This window comes from Hylobates moloch, unplaced genomic scaffold (assembly GCF_009828535.3).
Source record: "Hylobates moloch isolate HMO894 unplaced genomic scaffold, HMol_V3 SCAFFOLD_1, whole genome shotgun sequence".
Lineage (NCBI taxonomy): Eukaryota > Metazoa > Chordata > Mammalia > Primates > Hylobatidae > Hylobates > Hylobates moloch.
The window spans coordinates 98,315,299-98,340,618 of NW_026652276.1; the positions used below are offsets into that span (position 1 = coordinate 98,315,299).

Genomic DNA, 25,320 nt, shown 5'->3' on the forward strand with positions numbered 1-25,320 from the left:
GAATCAGAGATCTTTCCCATTTCTCTTTGCCTATTCTGATGATAGATGATTCCATCTTGTGATTTCTCTGTCAGTTTGAAAATTAATATGACTTTCTGAGTAAATGGTTTGGATGACATTTCTTTCTTGATATCAGTGTTTCTGAAAGAGTGTAGACCACTAAAAACATAGTGTGAGTTATTTGTTTTGCATTCCCTTGAGACATAATGTTGAGCTTGAAAGTAGGTTTAGTTTTTTGAATACACAGTTTTTGGTTTAATAGTTAAGTGTCAGGCCAGGTACGGTGGCTCACGCCTGTAATCCCAGCATTTTGGGAGGCCGAGGCAGGTGGATCATGAGGTCAGGAGATCAAGACCATCCTGGCCAAAGATGGTGAAACCCTGTCTCTACTAAACATACAAAAATTAGCAGGGCATAGTGGCGCGTGCCTGTAATCCCTGCTACTTGCGAGGCTGAGGCAGGAGAATCGCTTGAACCAGGGAGTCGGAGGTTGCAGTGAGCTGAGATCACACCACTGCACTCCAGCCTGGTGACAGAGTGAGGCTCCATCTCAAAAATAAAATAAAATAAAATAATTTTAAAAAGAAATGCAGAATCCAGGCCCCAATCCAGACCTCCAAAATGAAAATTCTTGTTTACCAAGATCTCTAGCAATTCTCATGAACTTCAAAGTTTAAGAAGCCTGCTAGAGACTAGTGGTTCTCACACCTGATATGCACCAGAATCACAGAGCGCTTGTGAAAACAGGTGGCTGCCCCCCTCCCCAGGCACTGCTTCAGGTATCAGGTCGAGCCCAAGGGTCTGCATTTCCAACACGTCCCCAGGTGTGGCCCACGTTCCCCCTCTGACTCTAGAATCCCCCTGAGGTTTCAGACTGGGATGCATGTCCAAGTCACCCGGGGACTGCTCTCCCCACCTCCAGGGACCTGAACTGGATCCCTTCAGTTGTCTTCACCACAGAGGACAAGTGGGATGTCCTGCTGTGTCACAGTACTGCCGTTGCTGTCTGCAAGGCTAAAAGGTCCATGCACAAAAGAGAGACTCTGGCCACACCGTCTATGCTTGGCTATATTCAGAGCACACAAGCTTTATTTAGCAACAATGGCAGTATTTCATGAGAATGAGCTGCACAATAGCGTAAATGCCATTTTCCGCACACAGCCTGGGAGCAGATGGTTACAGCGACAGAGCCCAGACCCCACAGTCCTCCCCTGCCCTTCCCAACAGGCTCCGGCTACTTCTGGCCTCATTATTGTCTCTCTCAGCCACAGCCCAGGTCGCTGGGCCAGAGGGGAGGGTGCAAGCTGGTTCCACTGCTCAGGCTCTGTCATCCTGCTTCTTCCTTCTCAAGGCAACCTTGGGAGCAGCTGGCCGGCAAGAATGCCCCCCTCACACACAGGAAACCCAAGTCCCTACTGACTCAACCTCTTCTTTTTTTTTTTTTGAGACAGAGTCTCACTCTGTCACCCAGGCTGGAGTGCAGTGGCGCCATCTTGGCTCACTGCAAGCTCCGCCTCCTGGGTTCGTGCCATTCTCCTGCCTCAGCCTCCCGAGTAGCTGGGACTACAGGCTCCCACCACCACACCCAGCTAATTTTTGGTGTTTTTTTAGTAGAGATGGGGTTTCACTGTGTTAGCCAGGATGGTCTCGATCTCCTGACCTTGTGATCCACCCGCCTTGGCCTCCCAAAGTACTGGGATTACAGGCATGAGCCACCGCGCCCGGCCCTGATTCAACCTCTTCTACCGCTGCAATGCCTTTTCCTCAATGAAAGTTTCACATATGGGTTTCAATAAAATAAGGTGATATTTACAAGGCACTCTGCACTCACTCAGTGTTAGTCCTGCCCCCCATCCAGCCCCCTGCCAGCAAGCAGGGACTAGGATGGCCTTATAAAGGGCGCAGGAACTGCAGAGACAAAGCACAAAGGGAGGGCCCAGGCCCAGGACCTGTCGGGGCTGCTTGGAGGTCAAATTTCCTTTCAGCTCTAGTGCAGGGCACATCCCAGCAACCCACTTAACCAGATACAGAGCTGATCATCTGAAATGCCCATGTGACATGTGTGTTTATATTTCTCTGTGTGTGTGAGTGTGTATAATGCACGCTTGTCTCTGTGAGTGTGCCCATCTATGCGTCCAACCTTTAGTTATGGATTTTTAACCCTTGTGACCTTCTTTCTAGCTCTCTGGCACAGGCAGGGCTGTCTGGGGGAGGAAACTGAGAACCCCCAATGGTCAGCAGATGTGCCAATATGAGAGGAATGGGCAGTAGGCAGCCAGGCCCACCTGGGAGTGAACACGGAACACCCCAAGCATCAAAGTCCACACGAAGCCTCTTCAAAGGTAGGGGCCAAGGGGGTGGTAACCGAGTGGGGCTTACATCAGTGGCTGGACTGTACAGATGGGTGAATGGCTGGGGGCGGGGTGACAGAGAGGGAGGGGCTTGTGGCAGTGGCTGAACTGTACAGATGGATGATCCAGGCCAACAGCCCCATACAAATGAACCCCTCCTGGTCAGTGGTGCGTACCACCCTGCCGGAAACTCCAAGTCAGCAGTCAGTTAACACTGAAATGGGGTGGGGAGGGGCAGTGCTCACACAGTGTAAGTTTTGACAGACTTATAGAGGGGCGGGAGCAGCCCGTGGTTCTCACGAACGATTTCCAGGTACTCAGATGGAGTCTCCAGCAAGAAGGGCCCACAGCACATCTGGCAGCAGCACCTGACCCCAGAGGGTGGCTCCGGGTTCTTGTCAGACATGGGGGAAAAGTCAAAATCAGCCACCTATGATGAACAAAATCCCACGGGTCAATCACCCACCCACCAGGAGCCCCATCAGGTGGCCTTATGAGCTCAGCTGCCTGGCGGCAGAGTGCACAGAAACACCCTTCTGGCACCACACAGATGCAAGAGATGGACATAGGAGATAAATCAGATGGGACACCAACTTAGCAATTTTTCCTGGTCTACAGATGCCTCTTGGGCACATCACCCCAAGTCCTAGAGCCTCGCTGTAATATCAAGACCCCCTCCAGGCATCCTGGCCTGGCCCCCATACCCTCTCTAAACATCCTGTCTAGGCAAGGCCCAGTAGTCCAACCCCTACCCCACTGAGTACCCACCTCCACCATGTCCTTTTGCTGAGTGGCATTCCGCAGGGTCATGTACATGATGAAGGCCAACATCACAGTGATAAGTGTAGCACATGGGAAAGCAAAGACAGCCGGCTGGATTCCTGGGAATGAAAGAAGTAACATTACAGGACTGGGTAGCTGGTGCTACAGTGATGGTTCTTAGGAAGCAAGCACAACAAAGGAGGGAATGGTCAAGCCCCACCAGTGATTTTTTTACCCTCATGTACATGCATCCCAACTGGGCAACCCCAATAGGTAAATCCAGGACTTCACAAAAAATAAACTGAGGTCTGGGCGGGGGGCTTTCAGCATACATCCACAAGTTACTTGGTAGCAACTTCCACGAGGGGCAGCTAAATTCCTCACGCCTTGAGTGAGGGCTGGAGTCAGTGACCAGCTCCTAGTGTACAACAGATGAAAGGAATGACAGTGCATGACTCCTGAGTCTAAGCCATAAAGACACCACAGCTCCCTCTTTGCTCTCTTTGGTTACACACTTTTGGGAAGGGCAGCCATGTTGTGAGGTCACCCAATCAGCACTGTGTCCTCTTCTTCAGCTTCCCATGCTCTGGCAACTCCAGGCTCACCCACTAAACCTGTTGCTATGAAGTGGTATGGTAGAAAGAGTCCAGTGTCTGAAGTTGAACAGTCCTGGGTTCAAATCCTAGCTCTGAACAGGCTACCTGATGCTAATGCTGACCTGCAAGACTGCTAAGGAGATGCAACAAGAGGGGTGTTGATGTGTGTGGCATGTGGTAGGTGATCAGGAAGTGTGGGTTCCCTCTCCCTTTTCCCTCACCCTCTGCCATGAGGGTCTGTTTCCCAAGAAAAGCTGTCATTGATTACCTGTACTGCTGTCTTCTCTGCAGAATTCAGGGGGTTCCTGATTGGAACTTGGTCCCCAGAGGGTTCTGAGAGATGCAGGGCTCAAGTGACCTGATGATGCCCACAAAGTAAGCCAGGGCCCAGATGGAGTGTAGCATCCTCTCAGGGGCCCAGAGTGGGACTGGGGAGACTGGAGGGGACAGTGACAGCTTCAGGTGCATCCATAGGACCAACCTTGAAGACAGGTGCAGCTGGCAGGGTTTGGCATGAGCTTGGGAGCACTGGGAAGAACTAACTCCTACCCCGGGACCAGGAATCTGAAACCCTGGCTCAGGCTCAGGCTGACCTCCAGTCCTGTTGCCTCCCTGTGCCTTAGTTTCCCCTTTTGTAGCATCAAAGGTAGGAGTAGGTTGGGCATCTGAAAGACGGTACCTTCAGGACCTGAGATCCTACTCTATGTAAGGAAGTACTTTAAAAATGAAGTGTAGAACCCAATGCTGTCATCAGCAAAGCCCGCAACCGTAAGCCAGGGGCTGGGCCTGATGATGGTTTTGGAAGGGTATTTCGAGAAAGAAGGTTGGACATCCTTTTCTCTGTTTTATTTTTTATTTATTTATTTTTCTGCAGATAGGGTCTCACTCTGTCGCTCAGGCTGGAGTGCCGTGGTGCGATCTTGGCTCACTGCAGCCTCAACCTCCTGGGCTCAAGTAATCCTACCACATCAGCTTCCCGAGTAGTGTAGCAGAGACCTACAGGCACATGCCACTCTCTCTCTCTATCTCTCTCTCTCTCTCATATATATATATATATATTTTTTTTTTTTTTTTTTTTGAGACAAGAGCCCCTCTGTGGCCCAGGCTGGAGTGAAGCTGTGCAATCTCAGCTCACTGCAACCTCCACCTCCCAGGTTCAAGGGATTCTTGTGCCTCTGCCTCCTGTGTAGCTGGGATTACAGACGTATACCACCACACCCAGCTAATTTTTTGGTATTTTTAGTAGAGACAGGGTTTGGCATGTTGGCCAGGCTGGTCTCGAACTCCTGGCCTCAAGTAATCCACCTGCCTTGGCCTCTCAAAGTGCTGGGATTACAGGCACGAGCCATCACACCTGTCCTATTTTTATATTTTTTGTAGACACAGTTTTGCCATGTTGCCCAGGCTGGTCTCAGACTCCTAGGTTCAATCAATCCACCCGCCTCAGTCTCCCAGAGTCCTGGGAGCCACCATGCCTAGCCCAGGCATCCTTATTAATGATATGCAATGGCTTCTCCCTGGAAGACTCACTACAACACTGTGAGTTGAGTAGAGTTATTGTTGGGGATGCTGGTTTTAGCGGTGGCAACTGCTGGGGCAGGGGTGATGCTGATGAGGGAGGGAACATTGTAATCACGGTAGCTCATTTGGTGCAAAAGTGTTTGCACTGGGGACATGCATGGTCTTGGAAATATGTGGGAGAAGACATTGGCATGGTTGCTTTTGGTCCATGAAGCTGGCATTGGGGCAGGTGGTGGCATGGGCTTATAGATGTGGGTAGGGTCGGGGTCATTGAGGTGACTTGGTGAGAATGCTGATAGAGTCGTTAGTGGTGGCAATGGTGGTCCTGGAAGAGTTGTCAAGACAGCATATGGTAATGGTGGTGGCTGAGTTGGTTACAGTTGTTAGTGGTGCTGGTGTTGATGGTGGTGCTGGTAGAATCGATGGGTGCTGTATTTGGGTTGGCAGAGTTGGTTGCTGGTGGGATTGGAGAGTTTGGTGGTGGTGGTATTGGCAGTTGGCCAATGCTGATGTTGGCGGTCACTGGAGTCAGTGGGGTTATGGATGGTGCTGATGCTGGTGGGCTTCCTTGCTGAGGACCTTGGTAAGGCTGGCTGGTAGGAGCATATTGGTGGTGGTGGCAGGGTGGACAGGCTTGTGCTGCCCATGTGGCACTGGAGCAGAAGGCGAGGTGTCACTTACTGGAGGGCCACACCTGGATCCTGTGGTACTGATGCGTCTTGCTGATGACATTCTCAGCCCGGACGCTGAAGCAGTAGTCCCCAGGGTCCCTGAAGGTGTGGGTCAGGTTGTACGCTGTGCTGGCCACGGACACAGGGTGGCACTCCCCTTCCTCCAACGGGAGGCACTCAGGCTTGAGACGCCAGCACACAGTCAGAGGAGGGCTGCAGGGAAATGGGGGCGGTTTTTAAGAAAAGGCTCAGCAAAGCGTGTCAGCACAGACCAAGTCCAAGACAGGCCGGGTGGGCAGGAACTTCAGTGTCCTTTCCAGGACAGGATATCAAGCTGTCCTGGACTCAGCTTCATGCATTCCAGACCAGGGGACACTATGGTGCGAAAGAGATGGTCCTGGATCCCCAAGAGAATTCCAAGTGAATAAGGCAAACAGAGATACGCACAGACTGCTCACTGGAGGCAGAATGAGGAGTCTGATGGCACACATGGTGTACCATAGAAGCCCAGGGGAATAATAAGCACATCCCATTTTTTGTTTTTTGCATTTTATAAGACAGGGACTCACTCTATCACCCAGGCTAAAGTGCAGTGGCTCAATCATAGCTCACTGAAGCCTCCAACTCCTGAGCTCAAGCAATCTTCCTGCCTCAGCCTCCCAAGTAGCTGGGGCTACAGGCACCAGCCACCATGCCCAACTAATTTTTTAATTTAATTTAATTTAATTTTTTATTAATTATTTATTTAGAGATGGAGTCTCACTCTGTTGCCCAGGCTGGAGTACAATGGTGCAATCTTGGCTCACTGCAACCTTCACCTCCCAGGTTCGAGCCTCAGCCTCCCAAGTAACTGGGACTACAGGCACGCACAACCATGCCTGGCTAATTTTTGTATTTTTAGTAAAGACAGGGTTTCACCGTGTTGGCCAGGCTGGTCTCAAACTCCTGACCTCAGGTGACCCACCCGCCTTGGCCTCCCAAAGTGCTGGTATTACAGGCGTGAGCCACTGCGCCTGGCCAATTTTTAAATTTTTTTATAGCGATGGAACTATATTGCCCAGGGTGGTCTCCAACGCCTAGCCTCGAGTATTCTCCTGCCCCAGCCTCCCGAAGTGCTGGGATTACAGGCATGAGCCACTGCAACCAGCATGAGAGAGTTGTTTTTGGTTTGTTTGTTTGTTTTGTTTTGTTTTTGTGGGGTTTTTTTTGACAGAGTCTCACTCTGTTACCCAGCCTGGAGTGCAGTGGTGTGATCTCAGCTCATTGCAGCCTTTGCCTCCTGGGTTCAAGTGATTCTTCCACCTCAGCCTCCCAAGTAGCTGGGATTACAGGCATGCACCACCATGCCTGGCTAATTTTTGTATTTTTTGGTAAAGACAGGGTTTCACCATGTTGGCCAGGCTAATCTTGAACTCCTGACCTCAAGTGATCCTCCCACCTCAGCCTCTAAAAGTGCTGGGATTGCAGACATGAGCTACCATCCCTGACCATGAGAGCATTCTTAATGAGGTAGCCAGAGAAGGCTTCCTGGAGGAGGTGGCATTTGAGCAGATCTGAAAGGATAAATGAACCTTTGATGGGTGAGAAAGGATAAGGGCATTCCAAGTTATCCACATTCCACAAGCATAGGCGCAGAAGCTGGAAAATGCAGGTCCATCTAAGGAATGTGAAATGAGCATTCCAATTCCACAAAACACTAGGCCCGCAGGAAAAGCCACGCACTCATGCCACCTCAAAGATCAGGGCTTCTAAACCCACGGGGCTTCCCATTCTCCCCACGCTAAGCTCCTGCCTCCAAAGCCCGTAAAAACTACCTCCAACCCCTAAATTATTCATAGCTCATCTTCCTCTTCCCTTGACCTCCGTTGCTCACTCTGTCTGGCCTAGCATCCCTCTCATGTGTCTCTGTGTGTGGACAAGAGTCCTTCAAGGGTGGGCGGGGCATGGTGGCTCACACCTGTAATCCTAGCACTTTGGGAGGCCAAGGTGGGCGGATCACTTGAGGTCAGGAGTTTGAAACCACCCTAGCCAACATGATGAAACCCTGTCTTTACAAAAAAATACAAAAATTAGCCCGGCATGATGGCATGCACCTGTAATCCCAGCTACTCGGGAGGCTAAGGCAGGAGAATCGCTTGAACCCAAGAGGCAGAGGTTGCAGTGAGCTGAGACTGTGCCACTGCACTCCAGCCTGGGCAACAAAGAGAATCTCTGTCTAAAAAAAAAAAAAAAAAAAAAAAAAAAAGAGTCCTTTAAGGCCTGGGCCCTGACCACTGACGTCTGCCACTCTATCCATCCCAGTGGCCCCAGGGAGGGGCACCCTCGTGGACAGAATGCACTCAGCATCTGTGTCTCCTCACTTACTAAAAACAGCCTGACGCTGTTCTTGCCAGGAGCCTGGGCCAGGCTGCCCTGATTAGACTGACTGATGAGAATCTCCTGGGAGGATCTGCTTCCGTGTCATGCGGGGTGCCCCACCCTGCACACAGAACCCTTGGAAGTCTTGTCTACTCTGGTCTAGAAGCTTCCAGAATAGCACCTTGTCCAAAGCAGATGCTCAACCAACTTTTGCCTGCTGGTGCAAGCTCCCCTGTGCAGGCTGGAGGGCAGAATAGATTTGGTGTTTGTTTGTTTGTTTGTTTGTTTGTTTGTTTGTTTTTGGACAGAGTCTTGCTCTGTTGCCCAGGCTGGACTGCAATGGTGGGATCTCAGCTCACTGCAATCTCCATCTCCCAGGTTCAAGCAATTCCCCTGCCTCAGCCTCCCGAGTAGCTGGGATTACAGGCATGAGTCACAGCACCCGGCCTCAGAAAAGGCTTTTGAAGGCAGGCATTCCAAGGGGCTTAGAAGAATAAGAAACATCTGGACATGTAATGGGAGAGAAGAGAACCCTGAAAGACCACATGGGCAAAGGTCTGGGGGCTGGAAAATAGGCCACGTCATACACAGAGGGCTTCTCAACAGGAGGGATCCCTCCCAACCTTTGTCTCCATGCCCATGGTGAATACAGCCCCAAAAGGCAGGTCCTCCCTCCCTGGGACCTCAAGAATTGAGCTGAGGGCTAGGTGTGGTGGCTCACGCCTGTAATCCCAGCACTTCGGGAGGCCAAGCTGGGAGGATCGCTTGAGCTCAGGAGACTGAGACCAGCCTGGGCAACATAGTGAGACCCCCACCTCTACAAAAATTAAAAATTGGCCAGGCATGGTGGTGCCCACCTGTAGTTCCAGCCACCCAGGAGGCTGAGGCAGGAGAATCATTTAAGCCTGTGAGGTCAAGGCTGCAGTGAGCTGTGATGGTGCCACTGCACTCCAACCTGGGTGACAGGGCGAAACTCTGTCTCTAAAAAATACAAATAAAGGCCGGATGCAGTGGCTCACGCCTGTAATCTCAGCACTTTAGGAGGCCAAGGCGGGTGGATCACTTGAGGTCAGGAGTTGGAGACCAGCCTGGGCAACATGGTGAAACCCCATCTCTACTAAAAATACAAAAATTAGCGGGGCATCATGGAGTGCACCTGTAATCCCAGCTAGCTGGGAGGCTGAGGCAGGAGAATCGCTTGAACCAGGGAGGCAGAGGTTGCAGTGAGCCAAGATTGCGCCACTGCACTCCAGCCTGGGCGAAAGAGCGAGACTCCATCTCAGATAAATAAATAAATAAAATAAAATAAAATAAAGACTGGAGCTGAGCCCATGCTCCCCCATGGCCCAGCCTCAAGACAGAGTGGCACTGCCCTTCCACGAGGTCCCAGACCTGGTGCTGTCACAGAGTAGAACAGACTTGGGGTCACTGTGAAAGTGGATGTGCAGTGCCCACGGGGCACCCACAGTGCACTCTGGAGCTCACTTACCTCCCCAGGAAGTTCAAGGTCACAGTCATCTTTTGGAAGGTCTGAATTAGGGTGGGCCCCAAGACTTGGATGCCTCGAAGGGTTTCTGTAAGGCAGAGAGAACCCCGTTAGACCTGGTGGCTAAGGATTGCTATCAAGGCTCCCAGGGCACAGGGTGGTGCGACCGCCACCCTGTCCTCCCCTCTGTCCCTCTCCTAAGAGCAGGTCACAGGTCTGCGTGGGGATCCTCTGGGTCCTGCCCTCCCCTGTCAGTGGCAGGTGCTGAAGCCGGCTCAGAGGGAGGAACGGGAAAAAGGCAGGCAAACAGACGACTGTCCCGCCCATTGCCAAGTCATCGTCCGTGTCATACAGGAGAGCACCATCCTGACAGCAAGAACCAAGATGTCTTCTGCAGCTGCCCAAGGGCTCCCTCTCACCAAAGCCAGGGAGAGATGGAGACCATCCCACCCCGGGGTGAGCCTCGGTAGGAGGCCGATGGGGCCAGGGAACAAGGAATGGCATGGACTGGTCAATTCACAGCAGACACCTGGTCACCGGCTCAGGCTCTGGGAGCAGGCAGCCTGGGGCACAAGGGCCGCTCAGCCACTGCACAGCCACATGATCCCATCCGTGGCCTGCAGTGCCCTGTCTGAAGCAGGGGTAATGATAGACGCTCCTCAGAGGTCTGTGGGGCTCCAGAAGACAGGGTGTGAGTCCAGCCCAGAGCCACTGTGATCTGTGCGTACGGTGACCCCACTCTGGAACGCCCAGACTGCATCACCCTGCCTGGACACCCACCCTGCAGCTTCAGCGAGGCGGAGAAGTCCCCGGTCTTCTGCATCACAGCCTTTGTGGCATCCGGCTTCACCTCTTCCCACTCTGCCACCACTTTGAGCTTCACGGTGAAGGTCCCAATGATGGAATAGTTATAATAGACCACGGAGTCTTCAGTCACCATCTGGGTCCTGTTAGGAGACAGGGAGGAGAGAGGAGGAAGACAGCAGACGGTTGCTTCCCCTTCCTGTAACTCGGAAGTGATTCATGGGACTTGCCAGAGTCAGGGGAGGCTGTTCAGTGATACTCCCAGCTACCAGTGAGCGCACCTGTCATCACAGCCTAGAGCCAGCCAGGGCTCCAGGTCAGCTGGCCCATCTCCCAGATGAGCAAACCGAGGCCAGAGAGGGCCTAAAATTCAGGGAAATTACAAATTTCTCACAGTAGCCAAAGTTCAAGGGCTCAACAGCTCCACGTGGTGAAGACAGAAGAATTTTTTGTCAAAAATTTTTTGTTTTTGTTTTTTGAGACAGGGTCTCACTCTGTCACCCAGTGGCACAATCATGGCTCACTGCAGCCTTGAATTCCTGGGCTTCAGCAATCCACCCATGTCAGCCTCCCAAGTAGTAGGGATCACAGGCGTGTACCACTGTGCCCGGCTAATATATGATTTTTTGTAGAGACAAGGTCTCACTATGTTGCCCAGGCTGGTCTTGAACTCCTGTGTTCAAGTGATCCTCTGACCTCAGCCTCCCAAAGTGCTGGGATTACAGGCATGAGCCACTGTGCCCAGCCAAGCCGAGGGTTCTTTTGGTCAAAGCTGCCATCCAGAATTTTCAAGTAAATGGTCTTTTCTGCAAATTGTCTGCTTTCCAATATTTATACTGTACTTTTTATTTTTCTCTCTCTTTTTTTTTTTTCCTTTTTAGAGATAAAGTTCTGCTCTGTTGCCCTGGCTGGAGTGCTGTGGTGCAATCATAGCTCACTGCAGTCTCTGAACTCTTAGGCTCGAGCAGTCTTCCCACCTCAGCCTCCCGAGTAGCTGGGACTACAGGCACGTGCCACCATCCCTGGCTAATTTTTGTATTCTTTGTAGAGACGAGGTCTCACTATGTTACCCACCCTAGTCTCAAATTCCTGGGCTCAAGCTTTCCCCCACCCTCTTGGCCTCTCAAAGCACTGGAATGACAGGTGTGAGCCACCATAGGCCTGCACTTATTTTCTTGACTTTCCTGAGTAAGTTAGAACTTTCAGGATAATATTGATGGACCCTGATAAGGAGCACCCTTGTCTTATTCCTGCATCTAGAGCCAGGTTCCCCCAGCATCTCAATGCAATGATTCCCCAAAGGTATTTGACCACAGGTCACTTTTGTCACCAAGTTAGAGAATCCACATTCCACATTTTACCAGGCACGATGGCTCACCCCTGTAATACCAACACTTTGGGAAGCCAAGGTGGGAGAACTGCTTGAGCCTAGAAGTTTGAGACCAGCCTGCGCAACTTGGCAAAACCCTGTCTCTACAAAAAATACAAAAATTAGCCAGCTGTAATGTTACAGGCCTGTGGTCCCAGCTATTCAAGAGGCTGAGGTGGGAGGATCACTTGAGGCCAGGAGGCAGAGTTGCAGTGAGCTGTGATCACACTACTGCACTCCAGCCTGGGCAACAGAGCGAGACCCTGTCTCAAAAACAAAAACAAAAACACACCTTTTTTTTTTCTTTTTTTGAGAGAGAGTCTTGCTCTGTCACCCAGGCTGAAGTGCAGTGGCATGATCTCGGCTCACTGCAACCTCCTCCCCGGTTCAAACGATTCTCCTGCCTCAGCCTCCCAAGTAGCTGGGAATACAGGCGTGCACCACCATGCCCCGCTAATTTTTTTTTTTTTTTTTTGTATTTTTAGTAGAGATGGGGTTTTGCCATGTTGGCCAGGCTGGTCTCAAACTCCTGACCTGAAGTGATCCGTCCACCTCAGCCTCCCAAAGTGCTGGGATTACAGAAGTGAGCTACTGCGCCCGGCCAAAAACAAAAACATATTCTAAGCTCTCCACTCAGTATAATGTTAGTTGTTAGTTCTAGCAACTTCTTTTTCTAGTTTATTGATACTACATTGAATGTTTATTTCTGCTCATACTAACACTTTTTTGGCATCTAAAGAGATGACCTGGCCAGGCACGGTGGCTCACACCTGTCATCCCAGTGCTTTGGGACGCTGAGGCAGGAGGATGGCTTGAGGCCAGGAGCTCAAGACCAGCCTGGCCAACATAGCGAGACCCCATCTCTACAAAACATTTTAAAAAATAGTCAGGTATGAGGCTGGGCGTGGTGGCTCACGCCTGTAATCCCAGCACTTCGGGAGGCCGAGGCGGGTGGATCACGAGGTCAGGAGATCGAGACCATCCTGGCTAGCACGGTGAAACCCCATCTCTACTAAAAATACAAAAAATTAGCTGCGCACGGTGGCGGGCGCCTGTAGTCCCAGCTACTTGGGAGGCTGAGGCAGGAGAATGGCGAGAACCTGGGAGGCGGAGCTTGCAGTGAGCAGAAATCGCACCACTGCACTCCAGCCTGGGCGACAGAGCCAGACTCCGTCTAAAAAAAAAAAAAAAAAAAAAAAAAAGTCAGGTGTGGTGGTACATGCCTGTGGTCCCAGCTACTCGAGAGGTCGAGGCAAGAGGATTCCTTGAACACAGGAGATTGAGGCTGCAGTGAGTCAGGTTTGTGCCACCGCACTCTAGCCTGGGTGACAGAGCAAGACCTTGTCTCTAAAAAAGGAGGGAGGGGGGAGGAAAGCCAAGCACAGTGGCTCACACCTGTAATCCCAATGCTTTGAGAAGCTGAGATGGGAGGATCTCTTGAACCCAAGAGTTCGAGACCAGCCTGGGCAACATAGTAAGACCCTATCTCTACAAAAAAAATTTAAAATTAGTTAGGCGTAGTGGTACATGCCTGTAATCCCAGCCACTCAAGAGGCAGAGATGGGATGATTGCTTGAGGCTGGAAGGTCAAGGCGGCAGTGATCTATAATCACACCACTGTACTCTAGCCTGAGTGTTTGACCACAGGTTGCTTTTGTCACCAAGAGTTAGGAAATCCACATTCTGAGTTTTGCTGGGCACAGTAGCTCACCCCTGTAATCCCAACACTTTGGGAGGAGGAAGGAAGGAAGGGAGGGAGGGAGGGAGAGGAGGAGGGAGGGAGGGAGGGAAGGGGAGGGGAGGAAGGAAGGAAGAGAGGGAGGGAGAGAGGGAGCGAGGGGAGAGGAGAAGAAGGGGAGAGGAAGGAAGGAAGGAAGGAGGGAGGGAGGGAGGAAGGAAGGAAGAAAGGAAGGAAGGAGGAAGGGAGGGAGGGAGGAAGGAAGGGAAAAAGAAGAAAGAAGAAAGAAAAAAGAAAAAGGAAAGGAAAGAAAGGAAAGGAAGAAAAAGAAGGAAGAAAGGAAGGGAGGGAGGGAAGGGAGGGAGGGAGGAAGGGAGTAGGGCCAAGCACAGTGGAGGCAGCACTCAGGGAGGCAGGGGCAGGAGGATCACTTGAGCCCAGGAGTTCAAGACCAGCCTCAGCAACATAGCAAGACTCTGTTCTCCTCCACCAAAAAGGGGAAAAAAGACAACAAGTTGAAAAGCAGGAATAAAGAGAAATGAAGCCAGAGCACCCGGGTTCTACCTCATATCTACCAAGGGTTGGCTGGGTACCCTTCGAGGTCAAATGGGAAAAAATCCCATGTACCTTTACCTTCCTTAAATGGCTGTTTTGGGCATCAATGGCCTCCTCCATTAGGTGAAGACACCACAAAGGCAGGGCTGGTGATTGATTCACCGGTGTTCCCCAGGACTCCCCAGGCGTGGCAGAGAGGAGGTGCTTGAAGGATGTTTGAAGGGAGACAGAGTGAGCAGGGAAAGGAGAGGAGCTTCAGGTGGGTGTAGTCGCTCACACCTGTAATCCCAGCATTTGGGAGGCTGAGGTGGGCGGATCACTTGAGGTCAGGAGTTCGAGACCAGCCTGGCCAAGATGGTGAAACCCCATCTCTACTAAAAAAAAAAAAATAAAATAAAATAAAGTACAAAAATTAGCTGGGCATGGTGGCTCACACCTGTAATCCCAGCACTTTGGGAGGCCAAGACATCACTTGAGGCCAGGAGTTTGAGAATAGCCTGGCCAACATGGTGAAACCCCATCTCTACTAAAAAAAAATAAAAATAAAAAAATACAAAAATTAGCCAGGTGTAGTGGTGCAAGCCTGAGGTTCCAGCTACTGGGGAGGCTGAGGCAGGAGAATCACTTGAACCCAGGAGGTAGAGGTTGCAGTGAGCCAAGATGGCTCTACTGCACTCCAGCCTGGATGAGAGAGCAAGACTGCATCTCAAAAAAAAAAAAAAAAACACAAAATTAAAAGAAAGGTGGGGAGATTCAGAGCACCCTGCACAGTGCGCGGGACAGTGGGGCACCAGTGACAGCTGTAGGGCCTGCAGAGGGGTAAGGACCTACCCGTCCCCGAAGTCCCAGCTGTAGAGAAACAAGGCGGTCTTGAGGAAGTTGCTCGGGTCGTGGAGGAGGAAGGAGACTTTCAGGACGGTCTTAGTGAGATAGGAGCTGGGCCAGGGCAGGGAAGTGTTCTGGGTGACAACAAGGTCCCCCAAGAGGAACTCTGGGAGAGAGAGAGAGACACGGGAGGGTGAGTCTTGGAGATTCAGGGATCAGGGAACCAGGTAGAGACTTCATGGGTAGCTGTCAAAGCCACCGCTTCCCTGCCCGGACCTTCTGGCTGTCAGAGCTAGGCAGGGAGAGGGGACCCCCCCACTCCCCAAAGACCCCCGAACACAGAGGCATCCACACCCTCCCCCCGCTGCATGAACACTGCTGAACACTGGAGGACTCTGTCACATTCACTGTTTTCTCTCCTGTCCCCTCTCACCAGGACCCTGAACTTTCTGGCACAAAAGATGCCCAAGGTCAGAAGGAAATGCATGGCCGGGCGCGGTGGCTCATGCCTGTAATCCCAGCACTTTGGGAGGCCGAGGTGGGTGGATCACAAGGTCAGGAGTTCAAGACCAGCTTGGCCAGGATGGTGAAACCCCGTCTCTACTAAAAATACAAAAATTAGCCAGGTGTGGTGGCACACACCTGTAGTCACAGCTATTCAGGAGGCTGAGGGAGGAGAATCGCTTGAACCTGGGAGGCGGAGGTTGCAGTGAGCCAAGATCGTGCCACTGCACTCCAGCCTGGGCGACAGAGCGAGACTCTGTCTCAAAAAAAAGAAGAAGGAAATGCATAAGCTTTGAAAGGAACTTTTGAGAAATATTTCAGAATGTCAGGTAACCCTAGAAAAATTAGCAGTTCCAATGGCCAGGCATGGTGGCTCACACCTGTAATCCCAACACTTTGGGAGGCCAAGGCGGGCAGATCACGAGGTCAGGAGATCAAGACCAACCTGACTAACACGGTGAAACCCTGTCTCTATTAAAAATACAAAAACAAAATCAGCCGGGCATGGTGGCGGGCACCTGTAGTCCCAGCTACTTGGGAGGCTGAGGTGGGAGAATGGCGTGAACCTGGGAGGCAGAGCTTGCAGTGAGTCGAGATCGCGCCACTGCACTCCAGCTTGGGTGAGAGAGCAAGACTCTGTCTCAAAAAAAAAAAAAAAAAAACAAGAAAAATTAGCAGTTCCACTGATCACAGCTTCACATGCTGGGACCACTGTCCTGTGTCTACTTCTCTAAAAAGAAAAAAAAATTGGTGGGCCACGGTGGCTCACATCTGTAATCCCAGCACTTTGGGAGACCGAGGTGGGCAGATCACTTGAGGAGTTTGAGACCAGCCTGGCAAACATGGCAAAACCCTGTCTCTACTAAAAATACAAAAATTAGCCGGGTGTGGTGGCCAGCACCTGTAGTCTCAGTTACTTGGGAGGCCGAGGCACGAGAATCGCTTGAACCAGGAGGTAGAAGTTGCAGTGAGCCAAGATCACACCACCACTCCAGCCTGGGCAACAGAAGGAGACTCTGACTCAAAAATAATAATAATAAATTAATTAAAATTAGTAAAAGTGGAAAGGAAGGCATGCTCAATAGAGCTCATTTGGAAAATGTTCAAATATAAGAAGAAAAGAAGCTAACTATCCTTCAACTCAACCCCTGTTGCCATTTTGAAGTATGACAAAGTATTTGCTTGTATGTTTAATATACACATACATTAAATACAGATTATTGGGTTAGTTAGACAATTCTGTGCTTTGCTTTTTTAATATGTAATTTTACATGCATGTGTATTTACCCATGGCCTTATAAACTCATTGTAAGGGTCACTGTTAATAGTGGTATAAATGATTTCATTATATTTAGCCAGTCTCCTCACGGTTGCTCACTTAGCTTGTTTATCTCTTCTTTTGCTATTATAAACACTATTGCAATGAACATCTTAATGCATAAGGCATGACCCAAATGCAGGTTTATTTCCTGAAGATAAATTCATTATTAGACTGGAAAGTCTAAAGGGGCAAAGGGGCATCTTCTCTTGGAATGAGAGAGAGAGAGAGAGACAAAGAGACATAGAGACAGAGATAAAGAGACAGACAGAGACAAAGAGACAGAGACAGAAAGAGACACAGATACAGAGAGAGAGACAAAGAGAACAGAAAGAGCAAGACAAAGGGAAAACAGAGAGAAGGGACAGAGAGACAGAGACAGGGACAGAGAGACAGAGACAGAGATAAAGAGAGAACAGAGAGAGACAGAGACAGAAAAGAAAGGTGAGAAAGAGGGGAGAAAGAACCACTGAATGATTGGCCCCAAGACTACAATAATTTCTTTTTTTTTGTTTGTTTGAGATGCAGTCTCACCCTGTCCCCCAGGCTGGAGTGCAGTGGCACGTTCTTGGCTCACTGCAACCTCTGCCCCCCAGGTTCAAGCGATTCTCCTGCTTCAGCCTCCTATGTAGCTGGGATTATAGGTGCCCAACACCATGCGCCCACTAATTTTTGTATTTTTAGTGGAGACGGGGTATTGTCATGCTGGCCAGACTGCTCTCAAACTCCTGATCTCAGACGATCCACCTGCCTCGGCCTCCCAAAGTGCTGGGATTACAGGCGTGAGTCACCGCGCCCAGCAAGACTACAATTTCTAACCAACAGTACCTATTGACCAGCCGCTCTCCACAGGATTGTATTAATGTATACCCCCAGCAGCAATAGGCATCCATTTTAGCACAATACCTGCTGGAGGGAATCACTGACATTTTCAGATCCTTTCTAACTCGAGTGACCCAGGGAAGGAACCTATGGGCCTAATCTGCATTGATCTGATTCCTAGCGAAGCTGGATGTTTTTCTCTGCACCAAGGGTTTGAAGGCAAACTAGCAAATGGGAGCGACCCTTACCTGTGATGGGAAGGACCACGAAGCCCCTGGAGCTGGATGTTTTTCATGGGAGCGACCCTCACCTGTGATGGGAAGGACCACGAAGCCCCTGGCCACGGGCTGGCACATCCAGCAGTCAGCGGCAGTGACCCAGACGGAGACCGGGAAGTCCCCAGGCACATGGCCGACAACACGGATGGTGGAGCTGAGATCCTTCTCTGTCTTGCCAGTGAGCACCAGCGGGGTGTGGATCCAGTGGAAGCGGTAGAGGTGGGCGTCGGCGGGCAGGGCCAGGCTGCCGTTGTCCTTGGCCACCAGGCTGGCTGAGATAGTCACCTCTGCTCCTGTGGTGGCAGGGCTATCGGTGGTGAGATTGAGTTCATATAGGCCTAGGAGCCCAGAAACAAAGACTGTGTTTCAGAATGGTATGTGGCAAGGAGCCCCACAGCCACCTCTGGGCTGGCATCAACTATTCTATTTCCCAGGTGGAGAAACTGAGGCTCAGGCAGCTCAAGTGACTTGCCCAAGGGTCACTCAGCCAATTCGACATCAAACTGAGGTTCAAACCTGGGTCCCACCACTCGTGGTGGTGCATGACTGTAATCCCATCTACTCAGGAGGCTGAGGCAGGGGAATCGCTGGAACCCAAGAGGCAGAGATTGCAATGAGCCGAGATCGAGCCACTGCATTCCAGCCTGGGCGACAGAGTGAGACTCCGTCTCACGAACAAAAGAAAACAAACAATAAAAACACTTCTCTGTACCTCTCACCCCCTCAGCTCTCTCCCAACAGCCTGAGTCCACTGTTGTCACAACTCCATGTGGGAATGAAGGTTTCTTTGCCTCTCCTGCTATGCTACAAACTCCTTTAGAGCAGGGGTCACTTCCGTCGTCCCTGTGACCAGCACAACGCTTGGCACACAGCAGGTGTTTGGTACTGCTGTTGCCAAGGGGCACCCGGAGAGCAGGTGCAGCAGAGGGACCAGCCCACCTGGCCCTGCCCCAGGAGACTGTTCACCCAGGTGGCACTGACTGAGTCCCTTCCGTGGACCTCATCCCCACCATGTTGGGAGGACCCAGAAATGCAGAACATGCCCCTCCCCTGAGGGACCTCACAGGAGACCGGCTGGGCTTTCAGGCTGGCCAGGTGCAGTGGCTCACACCTGTAATTCCAGCACTTTGGGAGGCCGAGGCGGGCGGATCACCTGAGGTCAGGAGTTCGAGATCAGCCTGACCAACATGGAGAAACCCCGTTTCTACTAAAAATACAAAATTAGCCAGGTGTGTTGGCATGCGCCTATAATCACAGCTACTCGGGAGACTGAGGCAGGAGAATTGCTTGAACCCGGAAGGCAGAGGTTGTAGTGAGCCAAGATCGTGCCACTGCACTCCAGCCTGGAGGACAAGAGCGAAACTGTCTCAAAAAAATTTAAAAAAAAGAAAGGCCAACTATTTGACCTTGTGGTTTTCAACTATTTCAACTATTTTACCTTGTTTTTCTTTCACAAATTTTCATTAGATCCCTTACCCTCTCTCTGCCACTCTATTATGAGGGGGGAGGGGGATGAAAACTGTTGGATAATATTCAACCCCATTAGCTGCCCACGTCCCACCTGTCCCTCGACAAGTCTCCAATCTGGGTCCTTTTATGGTTCCCAAAATGTGGCAGAAAGGTGGGTGCTGGCCTTCTGGTGACGGGGATGTGGGGACAGTAGATGCACAACCGAGTGGGCACAAGGTCCCCCCACAAGTACCCCCAGGAACCTGTCAGCTTCAGGTCCGTTTTGGGAAATCACTCTCGGAAGAAATAGCAGCCTGGCCTCCTGGGCTCTAAAACTGCATCTCGGTCAGGCACGGTGGCTCATGCCTGTAATTCCAGCACTTTGGGAGGCCAAGGTGGGCAGACCACCTGAGGTCAGGAGTTCTCCTGGCCAACATGGCGAAACCCCGTTTCTACTAAAAATACAAAATTAGCCCGGCGTGGTGGCGAGCGCCTGTAATCCCAGCTACTCGGGAGGCTGAGGCAGGAGAATTACTTGAACCAGGGAGATGGTGGTTGCCCTGAGCTGAGATCGCGCCACTGCACTCCAGCCTAGGCAAAAAGAGCGCAACTCCGTCTCAAATAAATAAATAAATACATAAATACATAAATCAAGTAAAATCACATCTCCCCAAGGCCAGCACCAACAGGGTGGAAAACCCATCCAGATGAGGCAACATTTTAAAGTAAAAATGCTGCCCATTCCATGTTCCCTGGGGGCTGGGGGTTGTGGCGCAATGACTGACCCTGATACATCCCCGCCTCCCTGCCTCATCCTCCTCTCCCTTAGCAGGTACATGGCCCCGAGACATCCAACGGATGCACGGGCCACCCTCATGTGGTTTCCAGGGCAGGGCCAACCCAGGGAGTAGAAGCAGGAATCCAGGGGGCAAGGGGAGCCCCTTCTAGTGCCCAGGCAACTCTGAGATTATATTTTTCAGCTGCATCTCATTCACTTCAAAGCAACATCACCTGTCCCCGCGGGGGACTCCAGCTCCAACCTTTCCTCAGGCCCACCTCACACGTTCGCTGCTTTGGCCCACATCACACATTTCCTTTTTTTTTTCCAGGGCCATTTCTTAAATTATAAAGGCATTTGAGGCCGGGCCCAGTCAGCTCACACCTGTAATCCCAGCACTTTGAGGCCGGAGGGTCACTTGAGCCCAGGAGTTTGAGATCAGCCTGAGCAACACAGTGACACCCATTCTCTACAAAAAAATAATTTTAAAAATTAGCCAGGCATGGTAGCGTGCACCTGTTGCCCCAGCTACTTGGAAGGCTGAGGCAGGAGGATCTCTTGAGCCCAGGAGTTTGAAGTTGCAGTGAGCTATGATGGCACCCCTGCCCTTCAGCCTGGACAACAAAGTGAGAGACCCTTTCTACAAAAATAAATAAATAAAAATCAAGTCATTTGAGTTAAGATGCCGAGAGCTGGTCACTTCTGAGGGAATGCTGGCATTGAAAAGGGGATCTGCAGTGTCTTAACCCCAAAGAGGGGATTTCAGAAGCTGTGGTGGGAGCTTTTCCACGCAAATAGTGTGGGTATATGATATTGAGGGACCTGAAGCTCGCATGGGCCACTGCTGCTGCCTGAGGCCACCCAACCAGTCTGTACCACCCTGGTTGGACTTTGCTCTCCCTCCCCCCTTTGGCTGGGAGGCAGCATTTGGCCAGGCTGTGGACAGAGAAGTGCATGGATGAGAGACCACCTCCTCCCTTATCCCCCTAACTCCTGGCACCCCTCTCCTCCCCATCCCCTCCCTGCCACCCCAGCTGAGGAGCGTGGGCCTGAGCGAGGTTGGCAGGTGGCAGGGACATTCGGCTGCATGCTAATGGCCAAACAGCATCTGCAGTGAGACAGGCGCATGTTATCACGCAGATCGGTTGCCAGGGGAATGGATCAGGAGGGCAGCCGGCTGGGACTGGGAGGGGGATGGGGGGGGTGGGGAGGGGCTGTGTCTGCTGCAGACGTTGCTGCAGACACTGGCCCAGCTCATGGGAGCCCGCTGACCCCCCCACCACCTGCCGGCTCCAAGGACACTTTTTCTCAGTCTGTTTTTTCAAAATCAGGTGTGTCACAGCCCCTGGGTGATGCTGCCCCTGTTCCTCAGGGGTCTCAGGGATGGCCAAGACATCCAGGGTGGAAATGGACCAGGAAGCCTTTGCCAAATGTGGCTGAAGGAACCAATCACAGGGCCTGGTGCTCTACCCATCAAATTCATCTTTCCAGGCCGGCATGGTCGCTCACGCCTGTAATCCCAGCACTTTGGGAGGCTGAGGCGGGTGGATCACCTGAGGCCAGAGGTTCGAGACCAGCCTGGCCAACATGGCGAAGCCCCATCTCTACTACAAATACAAAAATTAGCCAGGTGTGGTGGCAGCGCCTGTAATCCCAGCTACTCCGGAGGCTGAGGCAGGAGAATTGCTTGAACCCAGAAGGTGGAGGTTGCAGTGAGCCAAGATTGTGCCACTGCACTCTAGCCTGGGTGACAGAGCAAGACTGCGTCTCAAACAAACAAACAAAAAAATTCATCTTTCCATGTTTGGGAGTCCAGGTGACATGGACGTGGGGTATGGAGCAGCCAAGGCAGAGGTTTAGGGGACTCCACGGGCCCCCCAAGTCACCCAGAGCTGAAGGGGCAAAAGCAAAAAGAGATGGGGCAATCAGCCCGAAGCTTGGCCCATGGAAGAAACACCTACCTTTTCCAGCAACACAGCATGTGCAGCCCTGAACATTCTAGAAAATGGCTACACCAGTCCTTTCACACAGAATATGCAGACTACCCAAAACACTTCCAAAGAGTACCTCTAAAGTCTGGATAACACAACCCAGAATTAATTAATAGTCCAGTACATGAACTTCTGACTTACAAATCCCTGATTCATGGACTCCAGAAAGGGGAAGGGTAGAAAAGTCTCCCCCACGGGTGAAGGAGAAGATATGTTTCCCAACTCCACTCTCAGCCACTGTGATTTTGACCACATCAAGCGTGCAATTGGCTAGAATGGGAACCACACATGATTTCCAAATAATTAATTCACTTTTGTTATTTTCTTTTTTTCTTTTTCTTTGGCAATTTAGGACACATTGAAAATCTCTGACACAAGTAGACGTGATGGACAAAAGACCCCTTTTCTGTATTTCCAGGAGGAAATAGGTAATCTTGTCCAAATGCAATTCCCATAAAATTCGTCTAATTCATCCCTGAGTTGCAGGTTTTCTTTTACCTCGTGGTTTTTCTTTCACAAATTTTCATTAGATCCCTCGCTCTCTCTCTACCGCTCTTTTATGAGGGGGGAGGGGGGTGAAAAGTGTTGGATAGTATTCAACCCTCTTAGCTGCCCACGTCCCACCTGTCCCTCGAATAGTTTTCAGTCTGGGTCCTTTTATGGCTCCCAAAATGTGGCAGAGAGGTGGGTGCTGGCCTTCTGGCGGTGGGGAAGTGGGGGCAGTAGACACACGACCCTGCCCCCCCCAACCCCCACCCCCCCACACACCCCAGGAACCTGTCAGCTCCGGGTCCATTTTGGAAATCACCACCAGAGACGTAATGGCAGCCTGGCCTCCTGGGCTCTAAAATCACATCTCCCCAAAGCCAGCACCAACGGGGTGGAAAACCCCTCTAGATGAGGCGACATTTTAAGGCAAAAACGTTGCCCATCCCGTGCTCCCTGGGGAACTGGGGGATTGTGGCGCGATGACGGACCCTGGCGCATCCCAGCCTCCCTGCCTCGTCCTCTCCTCCCTTAGCGGATGCATGGTCCCCAGGCATCGACGGATGCGCCGGCCACCCCCGCGCGGTTTCCAGGGCAGGGCCAGCCTGGGGACTGGAAGCAGGAATCCAGGGGGTGCGGGGAGCCCCCTCCAGTGCCCAGGCGACTTTGGGGAACAAGGGTGAAAAGAGAGGGGAGAGGGCGCTGCAGTGGCCTCAGCCGAGGAGGGAGATGCGCGCAGGGCGCACGGTGCCACCTCCGCAATCCCCGCTCCCGGGCCCACCCGCCCGCGGAGACGGTTCCAGGCCCCGGGCGGGCTGGGGCTGCAGGGAGGCCGGGTTGCCCAGCGCCTTACCTGCGGCCACCCCTGCCGGGGCCCAGGGCAGGAGGCAGGAGAGCCAGAGGATGCGGCCGATGAGCGACCACACTGCCTGGGCCATGGCGGGGCCCGGAGCGGGAGAAGCGTGGGGCGGACGCGGAGGGAATGCAGCTGAAGCTCGAGAACCGCGACGGCCGCTCCTCGGGGCGAGCAGCGCGGGCGGTGCGGGGAGGGGCGGGCGCCGTGCTCGCTCGTCCTCGCCGGGGGACGCTCTGTCGCTGCGCGCCGCCGCCGCCCACAGCCGGCTGCGCGACCCCGGCCCACGTCAGCCGCGCCGCGCGCCCTCCTCCTCCTCCTCCCGCCGCCCCTTGCTCCCGCGTCCCTCTCCACGGCCGCGTCCTCCCTCCCCGCGTCTCTTCCCACGGCCGCGCCCCCTGCCCTCCTGGAGTCCACGATCGCCCCTCCCAGCTTGCCTCCCCTCTAGGGGTTCCAGAGCTCCCTTCCTGCGCCCTGGCTCCTCCCCGCATCCGTCCCCACCCCAAATCCACCCCCGGCCGCATCCTTCCCCTCCACTCCCCGAAACCACGTCCCCTGCACCCGCATTTTTCCCTTCCCCCGAGCTCCTCCCGGCCCTGGATCCGATGCCTCTGGCTCTGACTCAGCGTCCCCAGGGGCATGCGCTGCGTTGCAAGCCGCCTGCAGGTCCCTTGGGGCTCTCCTCCAGGTGCCTTCTGTCTGCACGCTGTTGGCTCCGAGATGCTGCTCCTCATTCAAGAACTGTTGAGAGCTTAAGGTGCGCCAGGCGCTGGGCGAAAGGCCTCGAAATTCCTCTTGCTGCTGCTGCTTCCTCTTTTCTCTTTTCCTTTCTTTTCTTTCTCTTTCTTTTCTTTTCTTTTCTTTTCTTTTCCTTTCTTTCTTTCTTTCTTTCTTTTTTAATCTTGAGACAGTCTGGCTCTGTCCCAGGATGGCGCGACCTCGACTCACTGCAACCTCCACCTCCCGGGTTCAAGCGATTCTCCTGCCTCAGCCTCCCGAGTAAGCTGGGATTACAGGTGCCCGCCACCAGGCCTGGCTAATTTTTGTATTTTTAGTAGAGAGGGAGTTTCACCATGTTGGCCAGGTTGGTCTCAAACTCCTGGCGTCAAGTGATCCTCTAGCCTCAGCCTCCCAAAATGTTGGGATTACAGGCGTGAGCCACTGTGCCCAGCCTCTTACCCCTTCTTGAAAGAGGGGCCTGAGCGCCTGGCCCCTGCGCTGGACTTGATGTCATCCTCCGGTTTACCCTCTCACAGCTGCTGTAAGATGGGGCTCCTGCTCGTATCTGGGCCCAGGGCCACTTCTTTGTCACTGAGGGCCTTGTGGGAGTCAGGCAACTGCAGTGAGGGGTGACTGGCCTACATAGTTACTGCCATTTGCCTTAGAGGAGCAGGGCTGGGCTCTCCTAGAAGCTGGAGGGGCCTGGCTGGCCTTAAAGGCTGGAAGCCCGGTGGGTTCTGGTCCCAGCTATGCATCTCCTTTGCTAAGTACCTGGGCGAGGGATCCTCCCACACAGTGAGGGCCTTTGACCTCCTCTGTGGCCCGTGGGGCACTGATGGACCATCACTGCACCACCCAGTGCATTAACATCAAGGTGTCTAAAGCAGAGGTCTCTAAGTCCCTGGCCGCCAGTACCAGTCCGTAGCCTGTTAGGAACTGGCTGCACAGCAGGAGGTGAGCAGGGCCTGTGAGCCACGCTGAGCTCCACCTCCTGGCAGATCAGCAGGGCATTAGATTCTCATAGGAGCACAAACCCTACTGTGAACTGCTCACGTGAGGGATCAAGGTTGTGTGCTGCTTATGAGAATCTAATGCCTGATGTTCTGTCACTGTTTCCCATCATCCCCAGATGGGACCATCTAGTC

General features: G+C 52.4%; 2 protein-coding genes across 4 annotated transcripts in view; one reads left to right on the forward strand and one right to left on the reverse strand.

Moving 5' to 3' along the window:
• Positions 1-1,428: 1,428 nt before the first annotated feature.
• On the reverse strand, positions 1,429-23,797 carry TMEM130 (transmembrane protein 130). Of its 3 annotated transcripts, none has more exons than XM_032755932.2 (8): positions 23,456-23,797; positions 17,931-18,236; positions 14,983-15,142; positions 10,526-10,692; positions 9,749-9,833; positions 5,912-6,114; positions 3,120-3,232; positions 1,429-2,781 (listed from the first exon to the last, which is right to left on the reverse strand). In XM_032755932.2, the coding sequence occupies exons 1-8, from the start codon at positions 23,538-23,540 to the stop codon at positions 2,593-2,595; spliced, it is 1,308 nt and encodes a 435-aa protein (XP_032611823.1). In that variant the 5' UTR covers positions 23,541-23,797; the 3' UTR covers positions 1,429-2,592. The 3 variants fall into 3 exon arrangements, with proteins under 3 accessions (XP_032611823.1, XP_032611824.1, XP_058298931.1); XM_032755933.2 differs by having other exon boundaries at positions 1,429-2,745; positions 23,456-23,789; XM_058442948.1 differs by lacking the exon at positions 23,456-23,797 and adding an exon at positions 18,415-19,687.
• Positions 23,798-24,149: 352 nt separating this feature from the next.
• TRRAP (transformation/transcription domain associated protein) overlaps positions 24,150-25,320 on the forward strand; it is a 143,094-nt gene continuing 141,923 nt past the window's right edge. Inside the window, exon 1 of the mRNA XM_032755915.2 lies at positions 24,150-24,212. The gene's annotated coding sequence lies outside the window, so the exon portion shown is untranslated. The remainder of the gene's footprint in view (positions 24,213-25,320) is intronic.